This window comes from Pelophylax lessonae (genome assembly GCF_965119305.1).
Source record: "Pelophylax lessonae genome assembly, chromosome: 12".
NCBI lineage: Eukaryota > Metazoa > Chordata > Amphibia > Anura > Ranidae > Pelophylax > Pelophylax lessonae.
The window spans coordinates 46,115,243-46,142,004 of NC_138779.1; the positions used below are offsets into that span (position 1 = coordinate 46,115,243).

The following is a 26,762-nucleotide window of genomic DNA, read 5'->3' on the forward strand; positions in this document are numbered from 1 at the left end:
AATGCCTAATGTACCTCCAGCCATCAAATACTACGTAGAATATAGAGATTTTGGCCTTATCTGGCCCTTGAGGCATTTATTCCTGCCACTGACAACAAAATGGGGCACTATTCTTCCCACTGACACCAACTATTTCTCCTCCTAATACCAAAGATCGGGCATTGATTACTCCCACTGGGCACAGTCCAAACCCCCCCCCCCCCAGTAGACTTTCCCTTTCTTTTTTAAGTTTGAAGACCCCTGTTCTACAGTGTAGATGTGTACTACAGGGCAACAGCTTATTTACATAGTTTGGGGCAGGGGTATATAAACCCATTCAATGCTGTGACTTGTAGTTCTGCAACAGCTGGAGGGCAACCTGTTGAGCATCCACAAGCTAAATAAAGCTGGCTATACTCCAGCCAGAAAGTGAGGCATGCTCTGTCTGACTTAGTGCAGCTTTGAATGCACTTAGTGAGAAGCTCACAGTGTGCAGTGTAATCGGAGTGAATCATTTCTGTACCGCTGTGCAAGACTGAAGGGAAGGCTGGAGGTCAGAACGAACACACGTTGCAGTGATATTTCCTATAAAGCCGTATCCTGGGGTTCTGTTGCTGAGCTCTTGTCTTTGCACGCCAGTGCGGTCCTGGAAGCTTGCTGATGCTGTACTGTTATTTATAGGAAGGGTGTATGCCGGGTGTTGAGTTTAATCTTAATGCAATGCTATTAGCGATTTCTGCCCTATATCCTGCTACATTGGGAGCAGCTGGGACACTTACACAATGCCTGTGTGAAAGCAATCCTTCTAAAAGGCGAACTGGGTAATCAATAACATCATTCCTCGGTGGATTACCCCCCTCCCCCCAGTGGGGTCTATAGATATTGGAGCTGTGTTATTGGCTCTGACATGGTGCTGGATGCACAATAATTCATCCCAATCAATCACAGGCAGAAATGAGGTCATAATCCACTTCTGTAATCAGCGTGAAGCCGCAGCTTAATAAAGATGGTGGACAACGGAGATGACATTGTAAGAGGGTGGCAATGCCGCTGTCGTGGTGATCACCCTCACTCCATGCTTTCTGCAGCCTCTGTGCCTGGCACAGTAATTAAAATAAAAGGTTTAATGAGGCAGCAGATCACATTCCTGGGTTCCAGTCCACCGACTTGCTGCGGAGAGCTCGGCGTCGCACAATCCCCTTCCAGAGTGCTCTCAGGGGTGTGTTTGGAGAAGCAGAATCTGTAGATGTCTATTTAAAAAAGAAGCCATTCAGATCTCGTCACATCCGATTGCTCCGAGCTGCAGGGAGAAAAACTGCAGATGGCATGCGGGTCTCCGGCCTGATACTATGTTGACTGCACACTGCGGTGGATGTTCTGTCTGCACTGAATTGTGTCTGACACAGAGGCATTTTATATACAGGGATAGATTAAAAGAGAAGTATGGGTTTTTTTAAATTTCAGAATCGGTCTGATGCTATATCTGTCTTCCTGTTGGCTTTAACATTGAGAACTGAGTGATCAAACACCGCTGACCACTCTGTTCTCAGCTCCCTGAGCAGAGAGCTGGTGACTATCAGTGACCACGGTCTGCTCTGCCCCTCCAGCGCTCACTGGAGCGCTGGTCTGTGGAGGGGGGCGGGTGGCGGTCCAGGCATGTGGGCAGGTCCTGACCCTATGGTCGTGTTCTTCCCCAAGCCTGTACCGGCTCTGTGAATGCATTGGTCTGATGCTGCATCTGTCCCCCCGGCACTTCTAACACTGAGAAGCGAGAGATCAAACACCCCTGATCGCTCAGTTCTTACAGCTCCCTGAGCAGAGACCTCCTGACTATCACACTGCCCTGTGTAGGGCTTTGGAGGGGGCCTGAGCGGTCGTCTCAGGCTCTCAGCAGCTTACTGAGAGGCTGACCCGGTTGTCGGTCCAGGCATGTGGTCAGATCCCAACTCCTTTGTCGCGATCTTGCCCAAGTCTGGACCGGCTCTGTGACATCACCAGATAGCGGGCTTCGGCCCATTGTCTGCTGAAAAGGGTCACTGGAGTGCAGAACGAACTGTACTGCTGTAATCCACAGCTTTTGGCTGTGCTTCTCCTTCTAACACTTTGTGTGATTCATGGATGAGCCCTTTTTCTATACTGGTATCCATAAAAAGAGAATTATGGCTAAAGCTTTTTTTTGGTCATCTTCTCTCCTGCATCGCAGGAATGCTCCTATTGCTCTCCTGTGACTCAGTCAGCTTAAAACCGGCTATAGCCCACTTTCAGCTGACGTCACAGAGAGCCGCTCCCGGCTCTGGAAAGATCTGACTATATTGTCGGGATTCACCAGGCTGACTAATAGCTGTATCTGGCTTTCAGAACACACGTGCGCCTTCAGCCTGGCTCTACAGTGAGCGCCAGAGGGACAGAGCGGAGTGTAATCAGTCACCACTCTGCACTCCAAGAAGACTTGAGAACTGAGCGATCATTGGTCATGTGATTGCTCAGCTCTCTGGCTTAGAGGCAGCAGGGGACAGATGCAGCATGGAGGTGAGTATAGAAGTTTGTTTTATTAAACCCCATACATCTTCTTTAATGACACTGTGCTGACTCAGGCACGCCCCAGTGATGTGTACTGTCATACTAATTCTGTGCTTTTTTAAAGTTGAAGTATAATCTCCATACATTTTGCTTTCACTAGTTCTTCCTTTCTCCCCCTCAGTGGTGTGTTCATTAAAGGCTAAGTATGGCCAAAGCTCTCGGCCTTGCTTCTCCTGTGGATCACAGGAGTGAACTTGGTTCTGCCCTCCTGTGACGAGCCCGCTGTTTGGCGTCACAGAGCCTGTCCAAGCTATGTAGAGATCCCGACAATAATGGCGAGATCCGCCCAGATGCCTGACCAGCAGCGGCCTCTCAGCAGGCGCAGTTCCAGTGTGAAGGTGAAAGTTTGGCCGGGAGGATAGGAGACATCTCTGGCCTCTCCATATCGTACGATGGATAGATAATCCCCCAGCACTGATTATTGCAGGAATCTCTTGCAGTTTCTTTTGCCTGGATATGCCACATGCTATCTATTGTTGCTGACTACCTTTTTAAAGGGTAGAGGAGCCGTGTAACCACATAGGTGGGGGACCCAGCGGTTTTAGACCCTAAAGGGATCAAGGAGTACTGACCATCTAACGCAGTGTTTCTCAACCTTTTTTCAGTCAAGGCACCCTTTAAAATTATGGACAATCTTAAGGCACCCTCCAAAATTGGCAGTCCAGAGGCACCCCATTCTTAAATGTAAGCACTATTCTGATAGTTTTACATAATGCAGCAACATCAATACAAGTAGGACACCTAACGTTAGAGGTGATTTATTCTTCCAAAGCAAATACACTTTTGCAAACCGGTACTGACTAGTATTCCAATGTTTCTCTTCTCCCTCAGTTTTGAGACCCCAAAGCTGATGGGGAGGGTCCAACAAGGATGATATGCAGGCAACTGACATCCTCCTTATCAACCGATGATGTCATTGGTCGTTAGGAGGTTGGCAGCTAGAAGGTTGTAATGGTGTACAATGAAAATTAGTGGCTTTGTGTAACTAAAAGCCAGCAAACTGGTACTGACTAGTATTCTAATGTTTCTCTTCTCCCTCAGTTTTGCGACCCCCCCTAAGCTGATGGAGAGGGACAAGGGAGGGTCCAACAAGGATGATATGCAGGCAACTGACATCCTCCTTATCAACCGTTGATGTCATTGGTCGTTAGAAGGTTGGCAGCTAGAAGGTTGTAATGGTGTACAATGAAAATTTGTGGCTTTGTGTAACTAAAAGCCAGGTTTAATCCACCCACCGGCTTGTATACAATTTTGGGGCAAACTGTAGGCATTTTACTAAGGCACCCCTGAAGAAACTAAGTGGCGGCAGAATGATGAGGTCATCCTTCTGCTCACCTCTCCTATAGCATGTTCCTGGTCAGCACATTTGCATGCACCACACCTAGTTGGCTCACTGTCTTGTCCCTTCCTCTCCCAATCTGAGCTCTGCTGTACGGAGGGATTGTAAGAGTCGGATACCAAGCCAAATTCTGTTGCTTACACTGCTGTTATTTATATGACTACATGTAGGACTTGTTTACTGCAGCTGCACAGGAAATGCCAGTCCATGGTGGACTGGATTTAAATTGGGTAAGGGGGCCATGCATTTTTTTTTTTTCAGAAAGCACTGTAGCTTTTCTCCCCGTAATGACCAGATATTCATAATGTATGTACAGTATATCACTTTCTTTGTCTCCTGGCCATTGATGTTGATCCAGATTAGTGTCTGTGCATTATTCTACCCTGAGGCACACAAGCACACCTGTCGCTCCGTGCATTGGGATTTTATAATCTAGGTGTCCATTCTGGGTGGAGTGCTGGTTGCAAGATCTGAACGGATGGTATTATTAGAGCTACTGAACAGTTTTAAAGGGAACCTATCAAGGCAGAAATGTAGCAGCTGTTGCTGATTCCTTCTAAAGGGACAAGTTCTGCCATCCTCTTTGCTTCCCTGATTAGTTGTTGATCTAAAAGTGTTGGAAGTTGTAGCGCTGGACCTGCAGAGTTGTCCTGTATTTTGTCAAAGATTTTATACAAATACTAAAAAAAAAATCAAATGGTTTTTCCCCTTGAAGTATGGCCAAAGCTCTTTTGGCTATACCTCTCCTGTGGGTCACAGAGTGCACCTATTTTTGCACTTCAGTGACCCGAATTCAGCCAGCAGCAGGCTAAAGTCCGCTGTCGGCTGACATCACAGAGCCTGACCAGGCTCTGCAGGAATACCAACAATGTCATGATCCACTCATATGCCTGACCATGCTCTGCAGGAATACCAACAATGTCATGATCCACCCATATGCCTGACCAGCAGCTGGCATGTCACTGAGAGCCTGAGCCAGCTGTTCCCATCCCCTCCACAGCCCTGTTTTCCAGTGAGCACTGGTGGGGCCGAGCACAGAGCGGTGACCGACAGTTATCACTCTTTGCTCAGAGCGCAGCTGAGAACTAAATGATGGGCACAAAAGTAATTGGAGAGTATCGGTTCTAAGGACAACCAATCGCAACCACATCCTTAATATTAACTGAATCATACAGTAAGGAAGGAAGAACCCAGATGGTCTGGGAGTGTCAGGGAACTCAACCCCAAATGGGGGATTTGGCCTACACATTTCATAAAATCTGGACTTTTAAGGCTGTGAGGTTGTCCTAAACTGGAGAAGCACATAATATTTAAAATAACATCTTTATTCAAATATCACAATGATAAAAACAGTATGTGTAAAGTTGTACAACCATAATTCAGGCTCCTTTGCCTAGATATATTTAATGTAGATACAGTACTGATGGGGCCTACGCGTTTCGCAGAGCGTTCTGCTTATTCAGTTGCCTCCTCAGGGACCGCATATAGTACTCAGACTGTTTTCTACAAGCAATAACAAGATTATCAGTCGCCAAGCATGCCAGACACTTGAAACAACCCTCCATGGTAAAAGTGGTGGGCATATATCCGATGACTCGATCCCCTTGCCCAGATTGGGCACCGTAAAGGGGGCTACCACATAGGGGTAGGCCTATTGACGGGCACTGGACCGTGCCGGTATCTCCCAAAAGCAGGCAGGGGTGACAGATAAGGGACCAAGCAGATGTTCACTCTTTTATAAAGGGTCCGTCTCCGGTGTAGTCCATTGAACCAGAAAGAGCGATCCTGATCTCCTGTCCCATGGTAGCGGGGAGCCGCGTCCCAAGTATTAGCAGTCTTTGATCGCTCAGTTTTCAGTGCAGAGACGGCAGGGGATAGATGTAGCATCGGATTGATCCTACAGCCATCTAGGTGGATATAAGTTTATTTTATGTTTCCACACTTCTCTTTAAGGATGGTCTAGTTTGCCTTCTACATGCAGGAGACGTGTACATGATCCCCTCTGGCTGTCCGGGACTTCGCTGTTGTAATTCAACCTTAAAATGGCAAAAATACAGAGTCCTCCCCCCGCCCCTCGTGATCACTGACCTACAATGCAGCATTAAGGACGCACAGCATCCTAATGCATATCTGAGGCAGGCGAAGACTCCCTCTCACACCACGCTGTCACCATGATGGATGGAGCTGCCGGCAAAATCTATTCCTGATAATGTAACATTTATTCTTCTACAGCAGTTGGCCTCAATTTTTTTTTTTAGGTTATGGGGCATTATGGGAGTTGTAGTTTAACCACTTGCCGACCAGCCGCCGCACTTGTGTCAGGTCGGATCTATTGTGCGACACAACGTACCTGTACGTCGTTTGGTGCAATAGCCAGTGGGGGTGCACGCTGATTACCCAAAGGGGGAGCCAATCAGCGGGTCTGACGGACGTGATGTGCGCCAGCCACCCGCAATCACTCCCCATAGGAAGAACCCGCGGTCTGCCTATGTGACCACAGACCGCTGTTCTGTCACAGATGAACGCAGGGATCCTGCCTTCCTGCTATTCAGGAACACAGATCTCTATGTTCATCTAGTGAGTCCATCCTGCACACAGTAAAGACACACATAACCCTTTTATCGCTCCTGGTTTCAACCCCTTCCCTTCCAGTGTCATTAGTACAGTAACAGTGCATATTTTTAGCACTGATTACTATTGTAATGTCACTGGACCTCTCAAAATTGTCAGGTGTCCGATCTGTCCACCGCAATGTCGCAGTCTCACTAAAAATCGCTAATCGCCGCCATTACTAGTATTAAAATAAATTAAAAGTGTCATTTTCAAAGTTTATTATGAGTTAAATGTTAACGTTGGGTGGGTTGGAATGACTCCTAGGACATTATTAGGGGGAAATGTAATTTATAAAGAGGAGTAGGGTGAGGGGGGGGGTAAGTCCAGGAATGTTAAAGTATAATATAAATGGTGATGGGGGGTTAAGTTGAGGTAGAGGATATAAAAGTACGAGATTTCTCATGGCCCTCTGCCTGTGACCTGTAATATACAGTGCAGTTATTTTCACCATTGGCTCCTCTTCCTGTAGAGCTTCTTTGTGTCTTCTATAGAAATGATGTCCGGGATAAGAGTCTGTGGATGTGAGGGTCTCTCACTGCTGGGTATTTGGGTCACTGTAGCTGGAAATGGGTCTCATCCTCTGGGGCTCCATGGTCTGTCTGTGGCACCCAGTATTGCATTACTGGCTTTGGGTCCTTGGTATCTACAGGGTCTGCCTACCTTTTTGGGGTCTTCTATCATTTTCAGGTATCTTTCCCTTCCTCTGTTTTCCCTTCTGTTCTTTTCTTTTTCTCTCTCCACCCGCCCTTGTTTTGCATTTTCTCTCTCTCCCCAACCCCCACCATCTTCTTCCCTCTTCTCACTCTCTATGGGTTTCCCCCCCCCCCCCCCCAATGTTTGGAGGTCTCTCACGGATTGATCCTGATCTCCCTGTCCTCCCCTTCTTTAGAGTTGGGATCCTTCTCTTCAAACGATACAGAACAAATCTAGCGGTAAATCTCTCCTCTCGGCGGCCCAGAGCTCTCTGTAGTTGAAAGTCATTGGGCTGCCCTTGCTGGAGATGAGCACTGTGTGCCCTGAATGCATTATGAGCTGCTCGGCTGTGCAGTGGCTGTGCTGCGACTCAACCTCCCGGGTGCTGTCCCCCCACTGTGTTTGCAGGTCCAGTGCAAACATAGGGAATCTGAGGGTGAGCCAGGCTGTTATCTGTTAAAATACATCATTGCATTTCTGTCCTACAAGATGCAAGGTAGAACCAATTTAGGATCTAGGATACACTTGCTAATATAGTAGGAGGGCTACTGAAGATCTGTGCCATTACTTGGCTTACAGAACTCACCTAACCGGTTACGGTGTAATCCTAAATCACTTCTGTTACACATTAAGAAGGTATTTAACTCTCTAAGAACCAATTGAACCTTTTTGTGTGCATGCTGCTAACTGGTGGCTTACAGATGACATTATGACACAGAGGACCGGCAAAGATGTCAAGAAATGACCCCGGTGTATGTCCTTCAAGTGTTCTGTGACTTATTTTGGTGGTTTTCTGTGGACATTATACCTGGGGGGTCTTTAACCTTTTCCAACTTGTGTGTCCGTTTACAAGCATTACAGTTACCACGCCAGTAAACAGTAGTGTTAAATAGACCTCAGATTAGCCCCAATTCCTACTTCTTCATGGGTCAGATCAGACATTATTCATGCGCCTTTAGATCTCAGTTCAGCCCCGAGTCCTACTCTTTTACAGCTCAGTTCAGCCCCGAGTCCTACTCTATTACAGCTCAGTTCAGCCCAGAGTCCTACTCTGTTACAGCTCAGATCAGCCCCGAGTCTTACTCGGTTATAGCTCAGATCAGCCCCGAGTCTTACTCGGTTATAGCTCAGATCAGCCCCGAGTCTTACTCGGTTATAGCTCAGATCAGCCCCGAGTCTTACTCGGTTATAGCTCAGATCAGCCCCGAGTCCTACTCTGTTACAGCTCAGATCAGCCCCGAGTCCTACTCTGTTACAGCTCAGATCAGCCCCGAGACCTACTCTATTACAGCTCAGATCAGCCCCGAGTCCTTCTCTATTACAGCTCAGATCAGCCCCGAGTCCTTCTCTATTACAGCTCAGATCAGCCCCGAGTCCTTCTCTATTACAGCTCAGATCAGCCCCGAGTCCTTCTCTATTACAGCTCAGATCAGCCCCGAGTCCTTCTCTATTACAGCTCAGATCAGCCCCGAGTCCTTCTCTATTACAGCTCAGATCAGCCCCGAGTCCTTCTCTATTACAGCTCAGATCAGCCCCGAGTCCTTCTCTATTACAGCTCAGATCAGCCCCGAGTCCTTCTCTATTACAGCTCAGATCAGCCCCGAGTCCTTCTCTATTACAGCTCAGATCAGCCCCGAGTCTTACTCTATTACAGCTCAGACTGGCCCCTATTTTTGCACATTTATACCTGCTGCAGCTAGCAGTTCCACTAGGAGTAAGAGTAGGCAAATGGGCTTCTTCATTTTACCATGTCTACAGCTACAGGCAAATCTACGCTGGTACTGGCAGGAAGGCCATCACATGAGAATCAATAACTTTAAGAGGACCTCTCTGAAATGTCATGGACGTGGATGGGCTGTGGGCATAATTGGGCAGGCCAAGCTATGTAGTTGACTGTGTAGTGCAATGGTCTTCATACTGTGGCCCTCCAGTTGTTCAGGAACTATAATTCCCATCATGGTCATGTATGTGAATGTCAGAGTTTTACAGTGCCTCATGGAATGTTTTGTTCCACAACAGCTGGAGGGCCGTAGTTTGAGGGTCACTGGTCTAGTGAGTCAATTGCACTATGGCAGCAGCGCAGTATTTGTAGGGAGTAGGGGCCCAGTGAAGAATTTCCCAGTCCTCCGACATGCTTGTCCCAAGCTTGTGTGCTTTCAAACCTAAGGTTACCTATCCCTGCATAATCCAATCTCCGTATCCGCCCATTCCCTTTTTTTCAGTTTCTTGTCTCTGTGATCTGGCCGCTGTAATGTGGGATTCTGTTTAGGAGAAGATTGTGGTTTGGATTCATCGTCTGGCTGTAGAGTGGAATTTGGTGCACCACCGGTTCAAGAAGAATCCAGAGGTTTTGTTGGGTTTTTTTTTTTTATTTCTTGTCCTCTAATACTAACCTTATTGCACTTTGTTGTGCTTTTCCTCCCCAAATAAACCTGGCGCTGCACAACTCTGTGTAAAGCAGCGAGTGCAACTCAAATATTTGTTCAGTTCAACATGAAATTTGTTAGAAAGCTCATCTGTTTCAGTGGCCTGGCTTTCTCCACGCAGCATTAATATTTTAATATGTGTGGATGATTTAGTTTCCCATATCCAGCTACAAGCGCTGAATTATTTTAAAGGCACCGGAGCAGACGCCCTTCTCATACTGCCACAAACTAACAAAAATTTCCCAGCACACTTACCAGCCAGCTTGCAAACCAACCCAATTTGAACCTTTCTAATAGTTCACTTTAAAAGCAGAGGGTTTGCAAATGTATGTGATAGCTGCAGTGCCCACGTCGAGGCCTCTCTGTGTACCGCGGGCCTAAATAGTTTTGAGTCTTCAAGTTGGCGCATATATAGCATCTAGTTCATGCTTACAAGACCTAGAAAACATCCGAGCTGGATACAACCAATGTTGATCTTCTTTGAAAAATACTAGTTGCCTGGCTATCCTGCTATTTCAATGGGAGTTTTTTGTGTATGTAGCATCAAGTCTCCAATAGGGTTGGTAGACCTTGTAGCTTACTACAGCTTTTCAAATGAACCAAGGATCGCCCCCCCAAAAAAAGTGTCCCTTTTTCCAGGTTGAATGACACTAATGGCACTTTTCCACTGCAAGTACCGGCTCGGCCCTGCTTGGCCCCGTATGCTTTTCCACTGCTGGTACCGCATGGTACGGCGTTGGAACGGTTCGGTACGGTATGGTTTGCTTTTCCACTAAAGTAGTACTAAAGTTAAATGGGTGGGATAACAACGGGGTGGATGGGATTCTCTGACCAATCAGTGGCTAGTAGTGACTGCATGCAAAGGATTGTGGGATATGGTACCTGTTGGAACCACAATCGAGGTGGTACTGTTTTTGAGAGCCGTACTGTTCGGTTCCATGCAGTGGAAAAGCGCCGCCGTACCGAACCGTTCCTACACTATACCATGCAGTACCAGCAGTGGAAAAGCACAAACGCGAGCCGAACCGTTCGGTTCCATGCAGTGGAAAAGCGCCATAAATCAAACTACTTCATGTGAGTCCAGGGTGTTGATAACGAACCCTCCTAGAGGTGTGCCATCACACAGCCTGGGTCCACATCACACCAAATGGCACTCAACTGTCATCACTCTATTCAGGAGACCCGCTTACCTCTAATGCCAGAGAATAGAAGTGACCTGTGCCAGAAGACGCAAGAATTTTAATGTTTTGGGAAAGAAAATGTAGTTGCTAAGGAATGTAGTCGCTAAGGAAGAAAGGGCCCTTACAATGCTTGAAGATGGGCCTACGGTAGACTGACATTGTCTGTCTATTAGAAAGGACACTGGCTGAATTCTCTTTCAACTAGAGGTACACCGAATGGAAATTTTGGTGCCAAAAAAGCAGGATTCACTTGGCTGAAAACCGGAAATTACTGATTTAACAAAAAAAAAAAAAAAAAATATTGATGGGTGGATAGATATGGATAGTTGGATAGATTTGGATGAATAGATATATATGGAGAGATAAAGAGAGCTATATACTGTAGAGAGATGGGTATAGATGGATATATAAATTCAACTTTTTTTTAAGGATCTCACTAGTTTAAATAAAAATGAATTTATTGGTGGCCATTCTTGGCACCTTTTAGCGCAAGAAAAGCTCATAATGCATTTTTGATGCGGTTTGAGTCACCTGACCTATGAAAAACACACCATAAGCATGGTAAAATTGCTGCAAAATCCCATGTGTTTTTGGCGCCATTATTGGCACCTTTGTCTCTTTTGAAAAATAATTTTTGGCCGACATGTTTCGGCAGCCGAACTTTCGATGCATCTCTACTTTCAGTTAGAAAGGTACCAATCGAGGTTCCAGACCCGCACAAATAAAAAATAAATGACAGATCAATAAAACGCATCTCAAATACCGATAGATTAAAGGAGAAGCTGTAAAGTTTATTACGCCTACAATATGAATAAAACCAAGATAAACTGCGTGGTTATCTTGGTTTTATTCATCTCTACTTTCAACCTAAATACGATTTTAATAAAGCTCCATCATCTCCTGCTGCATTGATCAGAGCGATTGATTGGTCAGCACCGGCACAGAGCTTGACTCTGACCCGTCCTGGAAGCCCTGCAGAAAGAAGATGAAGAGCTATGGATCCTGTACCTCCTACACCCATTGTGTGGGCGCTGACAGTTACTCATGGTGGGGAGGCTATAGGGCAGGGGTATCAAACTCAATTTAATCAAGGTTGCATCAGCAATAGGATTGCCCTCAAAAGGTTGTGTCTGTAAGACTAGATGTCCAGAGCATCCCCTACCCTTACATAAGATGTCAGGAGTCTCACCACCATCAGAAGTTGAGTCCCCCACCCTCCCTTACATTACAGTGCACCACACTGGGAAGAAGCTGGAGGCATTTCTGGAAATCAGAAAGCACAGGGTCTGGAGATCTGCATCTGCAGGAGAGGTGCAAGGGCCACATAAAATGGCCAAAAGGGCCGGATTTGGCCCACGGGCCTTGTGTTTGACACGTGCTGTAGGGTGTGGCGTGCTTTTGTTCTGAAATGGTGAACTTGCCCTTTAAATCAAGCATATTCCAGTTATAGCCCTAGGCAGCAGGGTTGTGGAGCCAGTGTTATGTATTGATTATAACTTTTTTTTTTAGGTAATATTTAATATTTCTAGGGCTCCACTCAGCATGTAGCTGGGAACACATGCTGGAATCTCTTAGCGGAGTTCCTCCAATATAAGAAGCCTGCAGCAGAATCAACTGGCCGTCACCCACCTATAAGTGAAATTTTGTTTTCTTTGCAGTTGCCCTTTAAATGGCAGCACACGTTTTGCTTCGTCTATAGCGTCTCCCGCAGTGGTATTGTTCTCTCTCATTGTGCACATTTCCAGGTATGGGAGGGACTTGCTGTAAACGTTTGTTGTATCTCCTTATTGTATTTCAGTATGACGCAAGCTTGGATGGGATGGATCTTGCTCATTGCACGGGGGAATTTTTTAGCAGCCGGCACAGCAGAATCCTGGCTGAGGAAATTCGAACGCTCATTTTCCTAATGAAATAGGCCATGAAATAGATCTGCGTGGCGTTTATGCCAACCTTAGCAAATCAATTAGAGGCTGCGCCAAGCTGCGGCGGCCCCCTTCCTCTGACTGTCCTACACCTGTCAACGCTTTATTGCTTCTCATTACTGGGTGAGAGCCACTTAGCAATGCAGAACTCGGGGGCAATAAACTGATAAATCACATTTCTGCCAGTGGTAATACGGAACTGACCCAGAGGGGAGGAATTAAGGTTCTACATGTCCCCTACACTGAGCCTCGTCCGGGACCTTCACAATACTTTGTCATGTTGGGAACATTTTAATGGGTTTTGTTTTAATTTGTTACATTTATGTTTTATGAGTCTAAAGAAAATCAACGTAATCTCCTCCTAAGCTCTGGTAATTACAAGGATTCTGAAGAACATTAAACTGCAATTTTCAGCTGGATTTTATCTTATCCAGCTTAATTTTAACTACCGCTGTGCTGATTTCTGCCTGGCGGATGGCGCAATAAAGGTAGCTGTGATTGGACATTTCTTTTCCCCTTCTGAAAATTGCCACGGAGTTTCAGCACAAGATATTTTAGTGCAGAGAAAATTTTTTTGACATATCCGTTATTATCCCCTTACAGAACAATAGTAATTTACTGGCCCTTGAAGCAACCCTGTGGTTGTAAAGCAGGGATCCTCAAACTACGGCCCTCCATCTGTTGCAAAACTACACTTCCCATGAGGCATTGTAAAACTCTGCCATGCACAGACATGACTAGGCATGATGGGGATTGTAGTTCCTGAGCAACTAGAGGGCCATAGTTTGAAGACCCCTGTTATAAACCCTTACATACACACAGTGAAGCGACTGGCCTCAAGTGATACACAGAGATGATACCAATCTAAGTTGTACCGGTTTATCTGCAGTCGTCTCTTTTCTACATCTATTTAAAGTGCAGAATTTATATCTTGTCTGAGCTTTCAGAAAGCAGCGGGTAGGCAGCTGAAGTTACAGTATGAGGAGAGCTGATTGGAGGGAAGGGACACACCCCCTTCAAGTGAAAGTAAACTTCCATTGATTGTACTGAATAGGTAAGCTTATAATAAGGCTTACCTATAGGTACGTTAAATATCTTCTAAATGTAATAAGGCTTACCTATAGGTACTGTAAATATCTTCTAAATGTAATAAGGCTTACCTAATAGGTACTGTAAATTTCTTCTAAATGTAATAAGGCTTACCTATAGGCACTGTAAATATCTTCTAAATGTGAACCATTTAGGAGATAGGTACTGTATATGCAGCTGATAACGTAATCGGTGTATGCGCTCCAAAGGATCAGCCACCCATGCCATTTCTTTGGAGCCCCCCGTGTCGTGACCAGCGTCTCCTGCGCGCATGCACGGTAGTAACATCACGTGGCTCTGGCCAGTAGCACAGCCAGAGTCCACAGACCCGGAAGGAAGTCGGGTGAAGATGGATGTACTTCCAGTGGTGACAACGAGGGCTTCATTTGCAGGTAAGTTTCACATAATGTGCTAGTATGCAATGCATACTAGCACATTATGCCTTTACTTTTGCAGGTTAGGAACAAAAAAAAAAAAAAAGCAGCCCTTTTACTTTTTTACCACAAGAACAGCGCTAAGACTGTGTGCTGGAGCTCCTTCCCCTGTCACTTTTTCATCTCTTGGTGGCCTGCAGGAGTGACTTTTGACTAGTCTTCCTATTGGCAGAGGAACGAGGCAGCAGACAGACATAACACTCCGTGCTTTGTATTAAGACAAGTACACATTATAGAGACTATGCTTTGTTCACATTTCAGGTCAGGGGTTTACAACCACTTTAAGGCTTGTTTCATACAAGTGGTCTGGTTGGGTCCACCTGTCTTGTGTGGTGTGTGTTTTTTTTTTTTTTTTTTTTTTTTAAGCTGGACCTGATCGGACCCTCCATTCTCCTCTGTGGAGTGGCTGATGCAAACTGACTTGTGTCCGTTTAAACTCCACCTACCTCAGATCTCATCCAGCAAAAACAAACTGATTGGGATCTGTTCCTCTCCATCTGGCCAGAGCAGATCGAGGACAGTTGGGTGTAAATGGACAGCCGGTCCGTTTACATCCCACTGCCCATAGAGCAGAGCAGGCTGTGTCTGTGGGAGCTGACACGGACATGTCATCCACCAGGTGCCTTGATACGGTATTGTAACTTAACTGTATTTTCTAAATGTGCGCATGAAAAGACCGTTTTCATGTAAATGTATAAACTATTTAATGAGCCTTTTTGTTCTGTCTAGATGGATTTGAGGGCTGGAGAAAGCTTCTATTGTTTAGGCTCCATTCACACCTGAGCATATCATTTTCAGGTGTTGTTTTTTTATTTTTTTGGTGTTTTTCAGGCGTTTTTGCAGGTGTTTGGAGGCAGGCATTGACATCTAACAAAAATGCTTGTAATCTGCCAAAAAAGAAGCTCATGTACTTTTTTGAGCTTCAGGCGTTTTTTCTTCAGGCGACAAAACACTCATATGTGAACAGGAGCCATAGACATTAATTGGATTTCGCTTGTTGGCCATTTTAAGACTTCAGAAATTAGCGTTTTACGAGCTGAAAAATGCTCAGGTGTGAACAGGGCCTTAGTGTACTGCCCCAACCATGTACACATTGTGAATTGGGTGGTGTGCTTTCTTTTTTTTATTGTGCTTTTTTAGGGGTGGGTTATGGCTGGAATGGTGGAGGGTGAACACAACCCCCAAATTAAAATATACAGAGAAGGTATCGACCTCCCATTTTTGTGGGATTTTTTTGAGGTTCAAAAGTAGTCTTATACGCCAGAAAATACAGTAATTTAAAGCTATAAACCTTCACATTGCCCTTTACACAGTTGAGCATTTTGCTAGCCATTGGCGATTGGATTGGAGATGGTTTAGAGCTTGTGTTAATGTTGATAAGTAGGGGCGTACATGCAAACCTCTTGTGGTGATGGCACACTGCAATTGCTGTATGTGTAATTGTTTTTTTTTTTTTTTTTAGCATTTTAAGGGTTTAAATCGTCTAGTTCCTGTAAATTACAAAACACTGTAGTTGAGACCTAAAATGTTGCCACATGGGCTGGAAACCATAAACCAGGGCCTAGATAAAACGGTCTGAGAACCCCTCTCGCAGCATCTGAGGTGGACAGATTGCCTGTATCACACATGCCCTCTGCTTTGGCCGGTGGATATTATCTGGCTTTTCTTAGGCAGGAACCCAGATCTGCAGCCCTGGTGATGCTAACGCGACTTGACATTTCTGTTTTCAGAGGTCCCCAATTACCTGAGCGCTCAGTGACAGCCCTGCATTGTCACAGTACACTGCGACCTCTATCGTGAAACGTTCCCTCCATCATCAGAATTGCGCAGGTGCTAATGAATTTTCATTGCTGGTTTAGTTTGTGATGGGCCTTCAGATGTACCGTCTGGAAATTATACAGAGAAATTTATATGGTATCAAGATTCATTCATTATGTTCTGAGGCTTTCTGGATGTTAAATTGAGCAGAGAATCTGAGATGACTGTTAAGAAGTCTAAACTCGGCAGGATGATCTCACCGTTTTTCCTGAACCAGGACTTCATCAAATACTGTATGGACACCTGGAGACCTTCTTGCCTGACTTGAAAGACTTTCCTTCTTTACCTTCTCATCCTGGTGTCCATGGAGCAGTCCTTAAAGGATAATTTCACCTTTTTAAGAGATAATAAATGTGCATCTTGCAGGTAAAGAAATGCACATTCTGTAGCTGCTGACTTTGATTATTAGGACACTTACCTGTCCTGGAATCCAGCGATGTCGGCACTGCAGCTGATGTTTCCATAGGCTGTCGGGTGCTACCGCCACTAATGCCAGTAAGGGAACCCGGTAGTGAAGCCCTGCAGCATCACAGCCAGTTCTCTGCTGCGCATGCGCGAAAGCACTGCACTCCTACTGGCCCCGCAGCAGGGGAAGGAGGAGGAGGGGGCTCAACTGCTGACGTATCTCGCCACAGCCAGGTCCAACGGAAGTGGGGACAGGGTACCTGTCAAATACAGGTACCCCCCCCCCCAAATGTGGCACCGGAAAGAGGAGGAATCAGATAAGTGTATGTTCTACTTTTGGGTGGAACTCCGCTTTACTGTCAAGTTATCAAAAGGTTTATTTGGATTCAATTAAAACCACACATTTAAAACATTCTATGAACATTTTCTTGCCATCGCCGTATATTCATATGTCCTCCTTTTTTAAATAAACATCCACCAATCGGGAACAAAGGAGAAAAAGTCACCACCCACCCTCAAACAAGGTATGACGTCATTAAGTCTTGCCAAAATTAACTAGTAAACCTAGACCAATGTGATGTAACATATGCTATAACCCATTTAGGCAATATGCGATTATAATAGCAAATATATGTGCGCCTGCTATTCCAGCTCTGATAGGCTAGTAAGCCGATCGCATAGCAACTGAAGACACTGGACCGGCTTGCCTTGTTCTTCTGATCAGGTACATCTGCCAAATGTGCATGATTGAGGTTAATACAATGGGCTTGGTTTGCTGAATCTGGTATAAGGTCCCCCAGTAATGCCTTGTGCTGTTATTGCATATCGCTTAAATATGTTAAGGCATATGTTCCATATTGGTCTATGTTTACTAGTTAATTTTGGCGGGGCTGATGGCGTCATACCTTGTTTGGGGTTGGGTGATGACTTTCTCTTCTTTGTTCCTGATTGGTGGATTTTTATTTAAAAGAAGTATGGGAATGTTTTTCCGGCTCTAAGACTGAGAACCGAGCGATCAAACGCTACCGGTAGCTAGTTTGTCAGAGTTCCCTGAGCAAAGATCTGTCAGTTACCACTCACTGGAGCGCTAGACTGTGAACGAGGGCTGGAGCGGCCATGGGTGCCAGACCAGTCCAGGCATGTGGGCGGATCCTGACCATATGGTTGTGATCTTTCCTGAGCCTGGACTGGCTTGGTGTTGTCAGCCGACAGCGGGCTTTAGCCCCGATCCACAGGAGAAGTAAAGCCACACAAGCTTTGGCTGTACTACTTCTCCTTAAAATATCTTGCCCTATTCATTTATCACATGCCTGACAAAAGGGGTCCTGTGCTGGTCCTAAATATTGTGTGATCATGCTTCAATAAAAAATAGTTTGGATTTACTTTGAAGATCTGGCAAATATCTACACCAGGGTTTCTCGTCCAGGGTTCCTCTAGAGGTGCTAGGAGTTCCTTGAGCAACGAGAAATTTCTGCCTCTCCAAAATGTTCCCAATTGACACCTTAGCTATCTGGAAGGTGGTAATTCTTCCCAATGTCCACAAGTGTAAGGAGCATTCTTCCCACTGACCATCACACGAATGTATCATGAGTTGTAAATCTAGTCATTTTTATCAGGGTTTCCCTGTGACCAGAAAGTTATTTCAAGGGTTCCTCTGTGTTGAAAATGTTGCGAAAGGCTGCTCTACACTGTATTATGCATGTTCCAGTGTGCAGCTGGTGGTTGCTACAGCACCCATTTGTGCGATGGGAATATGGAAAAAGGAAGGATATTATTTTATTCCACTAGCTTTTGCTGTTTTAGCTAAATATATTCCATGCATGTCACTGTGCAGCCACAACCTGAGAAGAAAAACCTGCCCCCTGTTGGCATATTGCAGAGAAGCACCTTTGCTCCCCGTGTGGAAGCAGTGGTCTCTTTTCAGGGGTTTGTCGCCACCTACTGAGATGGAGCTAGAACTATCCAGTCAGCAAGGGGAGGCTCGGACTGATGTGTGGAGTTGGTTACTTGTCACATTTTTGTGAACATGCTTCTTTGATCTACCTTTTCAAAGGATAAGGTCTCCATCCCCTGCATGCTTTTTTTATTTTTTATTATTGCAGTGTTTCCCCAATCACTTCTTTGTTGCTATTGACTCTCCTTGTTCTGCAAATAACCTCAGATTTCTCCAATTGAGCCGCCATAGAGGATATGCTAAACCGAACTGCTGCGGCCTATGCAGGTTTAGGGAAGGATGCGCTCATCATTCACCTGACAATATGTCCGACCCCGGCCATTCCTGTACAGCTATGTGCAGTGAGCTGCGTCATTGCCTCTAATTGGCTTCTTCTTCCTTCGCTATTTCTGTGCTTTATATCAGGCTCCGTGAAATATGACTTAATGAAGCGCCATCCATGGATTAGCAGGATTGAGCGGTGTGTCCTTGGGTACAAATTATTTTTCTTCCTTGCTATGGTTAGGCCTTTTGACATTTTATTTTTTATTTATACCTTTTACATTTTAGAACGTCTTTCTGATTTGTGTAATGGCAACCTGGAAGTTATTTATTTCCCTCCTTTTTATCTCTCGTTATCCTTCTTTTATACGGTGCTCTTGCATGGCACCACGGTTTTATTTTTAGTGCAGTAAATATCGGCAGCTTTCCCTGGGACCTTCCTTTGATGGCTGCTGCCATTTCTTAATTTTGCTCATGCTTTGCAGGTTCCTACGTGTCTGCTGTGGGTTTCAGGCTCCGGCCAAGACGGAAAGCCAATGCAGGCCTGTAATACACACTTCAGTGGTGCCAGATTGTGGCTGGAGATGCCTGGAACGATTGTAAATATCAGGACAATATATGCTGGTTTGGCTTCCTCTGCCAGTGGCCTGGCACCTTCAGTGGTGCCAGATTGTGGCTGGAGATGCCTGGAACGATTGTGAATATCAGGACAATATATGCTGGTTTGGCTTCCTCTGCCAGTGGCCTGGCACCTTCAGTGGTGCCAGATTGTGGCGGGAGAGGCCTGGAACGATTGTGAATATCAGGACAATATATGCTGGTATGGCTTCCTCTGCCAGTGGCCTGGCACCTTCAGTGGTGCCAGATTGTGGCTGGAGATGCCTGGAACGATTGTGAATATCAGGACAATATATGCTGGTTTGGCTTCCTCTGCCAGTGGCCTGGCACCTTCAGTGGTGCCAGATTGTGGCTGGAGATGCCTGGAACGATTGTGAATATCAGGACAATATTTGTTGGTTTGGCTTCCTCTGCCATTGGCCTGGCACCTTCAGTGGTGCCAGATTGTGGCTGGAGATGCCTGGTACGATTGTGAATATCAGGACAATATATGCTGGTATGGCTTCCTCTGCCAGTGGCCTGGCACCTTTAGTGGTGCCAGATTGTGGCGGGAGAGGCCTGGAACGATTGTGAATATCAGGACAATATATGCTCGTTTGGCTTCCTCTGCCAGTGGCCTGGCACCTTCAGTGGTGCCAGATTGTGGCTGGAGATGCCTGGAACGATTGTGAATAGCACAATATATGCTGGTTTGGCTTCCTCTGCCAGTGGCTTGGCACCAGATTGTGGCTGGAGATGCCTGGAACGATTGTGAATATCAGGACAATATTTGTTGGTTTGGCTTCCTCTACCAGTGGCCTGAACGTAATCAATCATACAGTGTGTAGTGTTGGCGATCCTGTGCCAGTCTGATGATCCGTCCCTGAGCTCTACGGTTCTTGGTCGGCCTTTCCTCTGGAATGTTTGGAGCTCACAGGCTGCCAGATTAATTTTGCAGCATTTGCTGAAGTCTGAGAGACTACAAAGAGAGCTTTTATGGAGTGAAAATGAAGTCTCCGTGGTTCTTCAGTATCCCGGATCACTGTGTGGCTCACCAGGTACTGGGGTATCTTGCATCACCAACAATGAAAAGATCCCAAAAGGACTTGTCACCCTAGGGTGATTCTAAAAGCTCCCCCAACACTAGGCGTTTCCTAAGGTTGGCACCTTGGTAGAAAAAGTGTCTAGTCCTGTTCACACCAGTGCATATTGGAATCATACGATTCTGCCTGCGATTCCACAATCGCAGCAAAACGCATGGCGCAATTGTGGTGCAATCATTTCTTAGGGTTACTAAACCCAGCACCCTGCATTCACTAGATCTGGTCTCCCACAAAACATGGAAATGCAAATATTTTAGTAAAGACTGCTAAAAACCTTTTCTCTTTAGCAGTATATAGCAGTCTGTGACTTCTATCAGTGTCCGGCTGAGCACTGGTTAAAGCTTGTAGGAGAAGTTCTCTCCTGATTTGTCCTATGAGGCTGCAGGACCCCTGACCCTTTGTCTGGGCAGTGCTGATTGGCCCTGTGCTGATCACATGCACTCTCCCAAAAAGAAAAATAGCAAAAAACTAAACTGAGCATGTGCAGCTGGCCTCCAAGGCTCTGTACTATCAGATGGATTGGGGGACTGTGAAAGAAGGGGAGGATCAGGGAAGACGGGATCAAAAAGCCTTGTGTTATACAATGTGCATGAATAACCCCTTAGGTCCCACAGTGAGTATAACCAGCATGCTTTACTGCATATACAGAGTGATTTTGCTGTTGTGGGTTTAGTAACACTTTAATGGCACCCCCAAACGCGGTGCGATTTGTGCAACAAAACACGCAACACCAAACACTCCTGGCTTCGTGCCAAAATTTGGTACATGATCTTTGGCGCATTTTGAGTGGAGGGAGGCCCATTCAAAATCAATGGGGCCGCTCCAAAAACGTATCACAGAAGTGTGCAAAAAAGAAGCGTCGCAGCAGTGTGAAGGGGACCTAAAGTGTGTTCATAATTTATTTTATTTTCTCCTGGCCAATATCTAACTGGACATAAAACACATATATGGGAGCTATTTAACCTGCCAAAGAATCGGTACATTTCAGGACTGGATGGACAGAAATACAAAGTTCTCATACACGCTGGGACACATCAGAGCAATTCTGATTGGTCATGTTGCTTTTTTGACCAATCGGAATTGCTTTGATCTGTCCCGGAAGAAGACTACCGCTTTAATATACCCGGACCCCTGCATCTGTTCCATGGACAGTGAAAGCCAATCATCCACAGAGTTAAGGGGGGGGGGGGGGTGAGGAGAGTTTATGGTTTTTAGTTCACTTTTTAAATTTTTTTGTGAAAAGGTGAACTTGAACTTTAAAGCGGAGTTCCAGCCATTTCACTCACCTGTCCAACGGTCCAGCGATGCGGCCGCCCGAAGCCTCGATCCTCTCCCTCGGCGCAGGCATCACTGCTGTGGTCACCCGGCAGTGACAGTTTGCGGCTTCACAGCCGGGTACGCACTGCGCATGCGCGAGTTGCGATACTCGCTGTGATTGGCCGGCAATCTTCTGGGACCTCTGACGTGTCCCAGAAGATTGCAGGGAGGGAGGGGGAGAGGAGAACTTCCGCTCAGGGCGCCACGGCGCTCCGAGCGGAAGTGGGAGCGGGCACCTGTCATAACTAGGTACCCGCTCCCCCCCCCAAAAAAAATGACATGCCAAATGTGGCATGTCAGGGGGTTAGGACCACCTAAAGCGGAAGTTCCACTTTTGGGTGGAACTCCGCTTTAAGATCAGAATTGACTACAGGTTGTATGAAAAGGTCATTTAATGGGACCGTATTGTAGGGCTCGTTCACACGAACTGCATTCATTAGTATGAATCAACGCAAGGGCAATTGGAGAACAATGACTCAATTTGAGTGCCATAGGATTGCGCTGCATAAACATGAAGCATGTTCACCAAAGCAATGTACAATGTGTACAACGCATGTCTGCACATTGCAATAAAAAAATGAAGTGTTAACCACTTCTGGACCGGAAGGATTTACCCCCTTAATGACTCGGGCCTTTTTTTGCGATCCGGCACTGCGTTACTTTAACTGACAATTGCATGGTCGTGCGATGCATTTATGACCACCTCCAATTCAGAATGCAGCATGACACCTTTCCTCCAAGAATGTGTCCCATAACATAAGAACTGGAAGCATGCTGACCAGGGCTATGAAGAATGTGCGGAGTGCTGTGTGTTTTGGGTATTTCCATGAGAATTCTTCCCGGGCTCAGCGGAGAACGCTCGGTCCCTGTGAGCCGGGGATTAAGTATGTTATGATGTGGATGGCGTTGAACCTCACATGTGACCCGGCTTACAAAGCATGTGCTCTGGATGCCAACATACACTGGCACCGCCGCTATGTAGGTCATGAGGGAAAGATTTCTACTCAGAGTGAATTAAAACTGCAAATCCCAATCTTGCCCCTCATTTTCCAGCTTAAAAGCCACAACTAAAATACGTGATTGTTGGGCCGAACTTCTGATTGTAAAGTAATAATAAAAACCTGATGGATGTCAATAACTGCCCAGTTTTTCCACCTATTTAAACTTATCTGGATGAACCTCTTGCAGCTTTTATAGCCATGTGACCCCTGACCTATGACACCCCCCCCCCCCCATTACAGGAAGTGAGGGGACGGCGTTCCTGATGTTTGGACAGCAGTAGTGTCCTGTTGAGTCTTGCTTTGAAAATGTTTTCTTCAAAATGTCAATAGCTTAAAATAAAAAAGTGCTTTTGTGACATTTTTCAGGGCGGGGAGGGTGACAAGTGGACTGTGCGATTGTGTGTTTGATTTTTTTTTTTTTTTTAAACGATGCCCGCTTGTTTCCATCTGAGGCCCATGCAACAGAGTGTCAACACAGGAGCACAATTGGGAGACAGTTGTCACCCTGTAATAACTAGTGCCTGAACAAGAACCCTAACTAGGGTATTTAAATAATACGCAAGTCCCGCCCACATATGTAAACAGTTTTCAAACCACACCTACGAGGTATCGCCGTGATCATTGGAGCGAGAGCAATAATTTGAGCCCTAGACCTCCTCCTGTACCTCCTAAGCTGGTAACCTGTAGAAATTTTTAAAATGGTGCCTATGGGAATTTTTAGGTATCCATGCTTGTCGCCATTGCGTGCACAATTTTGAAGCATGACATGTTGGGTATCTATTTACTCGGCGTAACATTATCTTTCACATTATAGAAAAAAATTGGGCTAACTTTACTGTTTTCTTATTTTATAATTAAAAAAAAAAGATTTTTTTTCCAAAAAAATTGTGTTTGGAAGACCGCTGCGCAAATACAGTCTGATAAAAAATATTGCAACAATCTCCATTTTATTCTCCAGGGTCCCTGCTAAAAAAAAAAAAAAAAAAAAAAAATTTTTATATATATATATATATATATATATATATATATATATATATATATATATATATATATATATATATATATATATATATATATATTAATGTTTGGGGGTTCTAAGTAATTTTCTAGCAAAAATAACTGATTCTTAACTTGTAAACCGCAAGTGTCAGAAATAAGCCCGGTCCTTAAGCATCTTTTCTGGCAAACGTAAAGGGGTTGCTTGTGTTTCTGGCAGCTTTTTGCCTGTGTGATCCCTTTTTGTGCTATGGGCTGTGTACTAATTTGTGGGATGGGAGGATTCTTTTATGTAGGGAAGTGATGTTTGTAGGCCTGTTACTAACATTGGCTGTTTTTTTTTTTTTCCTCTTACCAGGCCCTCGCCGCCAATGCCGCATCAGGATTTGCTGTGTCCGAGCCTCAGGTGGCCATGTTCTGTGGGAAATTAAACATGCACGTCAATGTTCAAACCAGCAAATGGGAACCAGATCCCTCCGGGACAAAAAGCTGCTTCCAAGAGGAGGAAGAGATTCTGGAGTACTGCCAAGAGGTGAGTGCCTTGATAGATGGGAACCCCCTATATCAGGGGTATTGAATTAAAATTTATCGAGGTCCGGTCAGTAAAATTTTCTTGTAGCAGAGGTCCGAATATCATGTCGGAACCCGTGGCGTCTTTTCGCATGTGCCAAACAGCATGTTACCGCAGCACCATGCGGCTTGGTTCTGCGTGATTTTGGAAAAAAAAAAGGTCAAGGACTTCTTTCTCCGTTTCTCGCGGGTAGTTCAGCCCGCGATGTGTGCGCCAAATGCACAGGTCTGAATCCCTCAGTCCCCACTGCTCATCACAGCCCCCTCCGCCTTCACATCAAGATCCCCTCCTGATGTGTGTCCTCAGGTTCCCCTTTACATCACCCCCCTCCACTCCTTTCACAGTAATGTTCTCACACTTCCTTGTCATCGACCCCCCCCCCCCCCCCCCCTTGACAGTACTATCCTCTGCCCCTATTTACATCACCCCCCCCCCCCCCATATTACTGTTCTCTGTCCCCACAATCCCCCCCCCAATACAATCCTGAGCTACCCCGCATTACTGTCCTCAGCCCCTTTCACATTACTGTGCTTATTGTCCCCCACATTACAGCCCTCAGCCTCCCCCAATTTAATGACACACACATTACAGTCCTCAGTCCCCCACTTTATTGTCCTCAGCTCTCTCCACATTACAATCATCAGTCCCTCCCACATTACAGTCCTCAGCATCCCCCAATTTAATGTCCTCAGGGCCCAACGAACATCAGTCTTCAGGGCTCCACTTTAATGTCCTTAGCTCCCCCCCCCCCCCCCCAACTATGATGTCCTCAGCCCACCACATCACAGTCCTCAGCCTCCCCACTTGAATGTCCTAACCTCCCCCCCACACCCCACATTACAATCCTCTGTCCTCCACTGTAATGTCCTCGGCTCTCTCCACATTACAATCATCAGTCCCCCCCACATTACAGTCCTCAGCCTCCCCCAATTTAATGTCCCCCCCTACACACACACACACACTACAGTCCTCCGCCTCCCCCACCCCCCCCCCGCACACACACACACACACACACACACTACAGTCCTCAGCCTCCCCCACCCCCCCCGCACACAAACACATTACAGTCCTCAGCCTCCCCCAATTTAATGTCCTCAGGGCCCACCGAACATCAGTCTTCAGGGCTCCACTTTAATGTCCTTAGCCCCCCGCCACTGTGATGTCCTCAGCCTCCCCACTTGAATGTCCTAACCCCCCCCCCCCACACACCCCACATTACAATCCTCTGTCCTCCACTGTAATGTCCTCAACATACACACCACAGCTCTTCCACTTTGCTCTCCTCAAATACACACACATCACTGTCCTCAGCACAGACATTCCTCATTTTCAGCTTTTCAAACTAGTGTCCTCACTCCCTGGGACTTCACCCCCTCCCTTACTGTCTTACCTTGCTTACACAGATCAAAGGTTGGAGGATGGCACAGCATATTTGGATGGAGGGGGGTGTTGCAAGATCGTGATTGGTTGCTAGGACTGCCCTTTATCCTAGCAGCCAATCCCTGCTTGTTAAACTCGGGCAGCTCCGCCCTCCATCCAGAACTGTCCTGCCTTCTGCTGTCTGCTCTGTGAGGAATGGATTACAGAGCGACGGCAGGGGAAGAAAAGGCTGCTAAATAGCGGTACCGCGGCGGTCCGAATGGAAACATGTGGCCCGCGGTCTGCCATTTAGTGATCACCGCCCTATATCCAACCTGTACCAACACATAGTCCTCCAGTGGAGTGCCAGGCAGCATAAACACAAAGGTGCCAAAGAAAGGCATCCCTGGTATCATGTGAGCTGTGCAATGTTCTCCATGGGATTCCTGACCAGTCTAACTGCACTAGCATATATAGGCACCAAAATACACTGAAGCCCAATGCCTGAAATCACTTTAGTAGTAGTTTTGAACTGGCTGGGCCCTTGATGAATGAAGAGAGAACACCGCTCAGGCTAGTCAAAGTCCACGATTCTTGATGTCCTCCTTACAAAGAGAAAGGGAAAATTTTATGTTTTATATTGTTTTAAAGCTAAACTCCAGCAAATCAAATGCATACATATGATGGTGGTTTTACCTACTAAAGGATTTGTATATCTTTCCACCCAGTTCTGGGGGGGAAGGAGATCAGAGGACAACTAAAGTGACAGCCAGCAGAACAAGGGACACTTCTCATTGATTGTGAGTACTGTCCCTTGTGCCTTTTATTTATTTATTTATTTTTTTAATTTTTAGTTAACTAAACTTTGGTTTTAAAAGTACACTTAAGTCCCCGTTCACACTAAGGCGACCTGTGAGGCGACCTGGTCCCCTCACAGGTCGCCGTAGGTCGCCTTCCATAGGGAAGCTGCGGACCCGTTCTAATAGGAGCGACACAAGTCGCTCCGACTTAGAAAAAGGGTCCGGAGCTTCTTTGGGGTGACCCGGAGGCGACCGCCATAGACTTCAATGTTATGAAGTCCGTGGCGGCCGCTCCGAGGTTGCAGCGCGCTGCTTGCACCGCAA

At 46.0% G+C, this 26,762-nt stretch overlaps 1 protein-coding gene across 3 annotated transcripts in view; it reads left to right on the forward strand.

Moving 5' to 3' along the window:
• Window positions 1-26,762, forward strand: part of APLP2 (amyloid beta precursor like protein 2) — a 131,793-nt gene that overhangs the window by 50,566 nt on the left and 54,465 nt on the right. For all 3 annotated transcript variants that reach the window (XM_082273859.1, XM_082273860.1, XM_082273861.1), the window contains exon 2: window positions 24,067-24,240. In XM_082273859.1, the coding sequence (XP_082129985.1) occupies window positions 24,067-24,240 (174 nt within the window). The remainder of the gene's footprint in view (window positions 1-24,066; window positions 24,241-26,762) is intronic.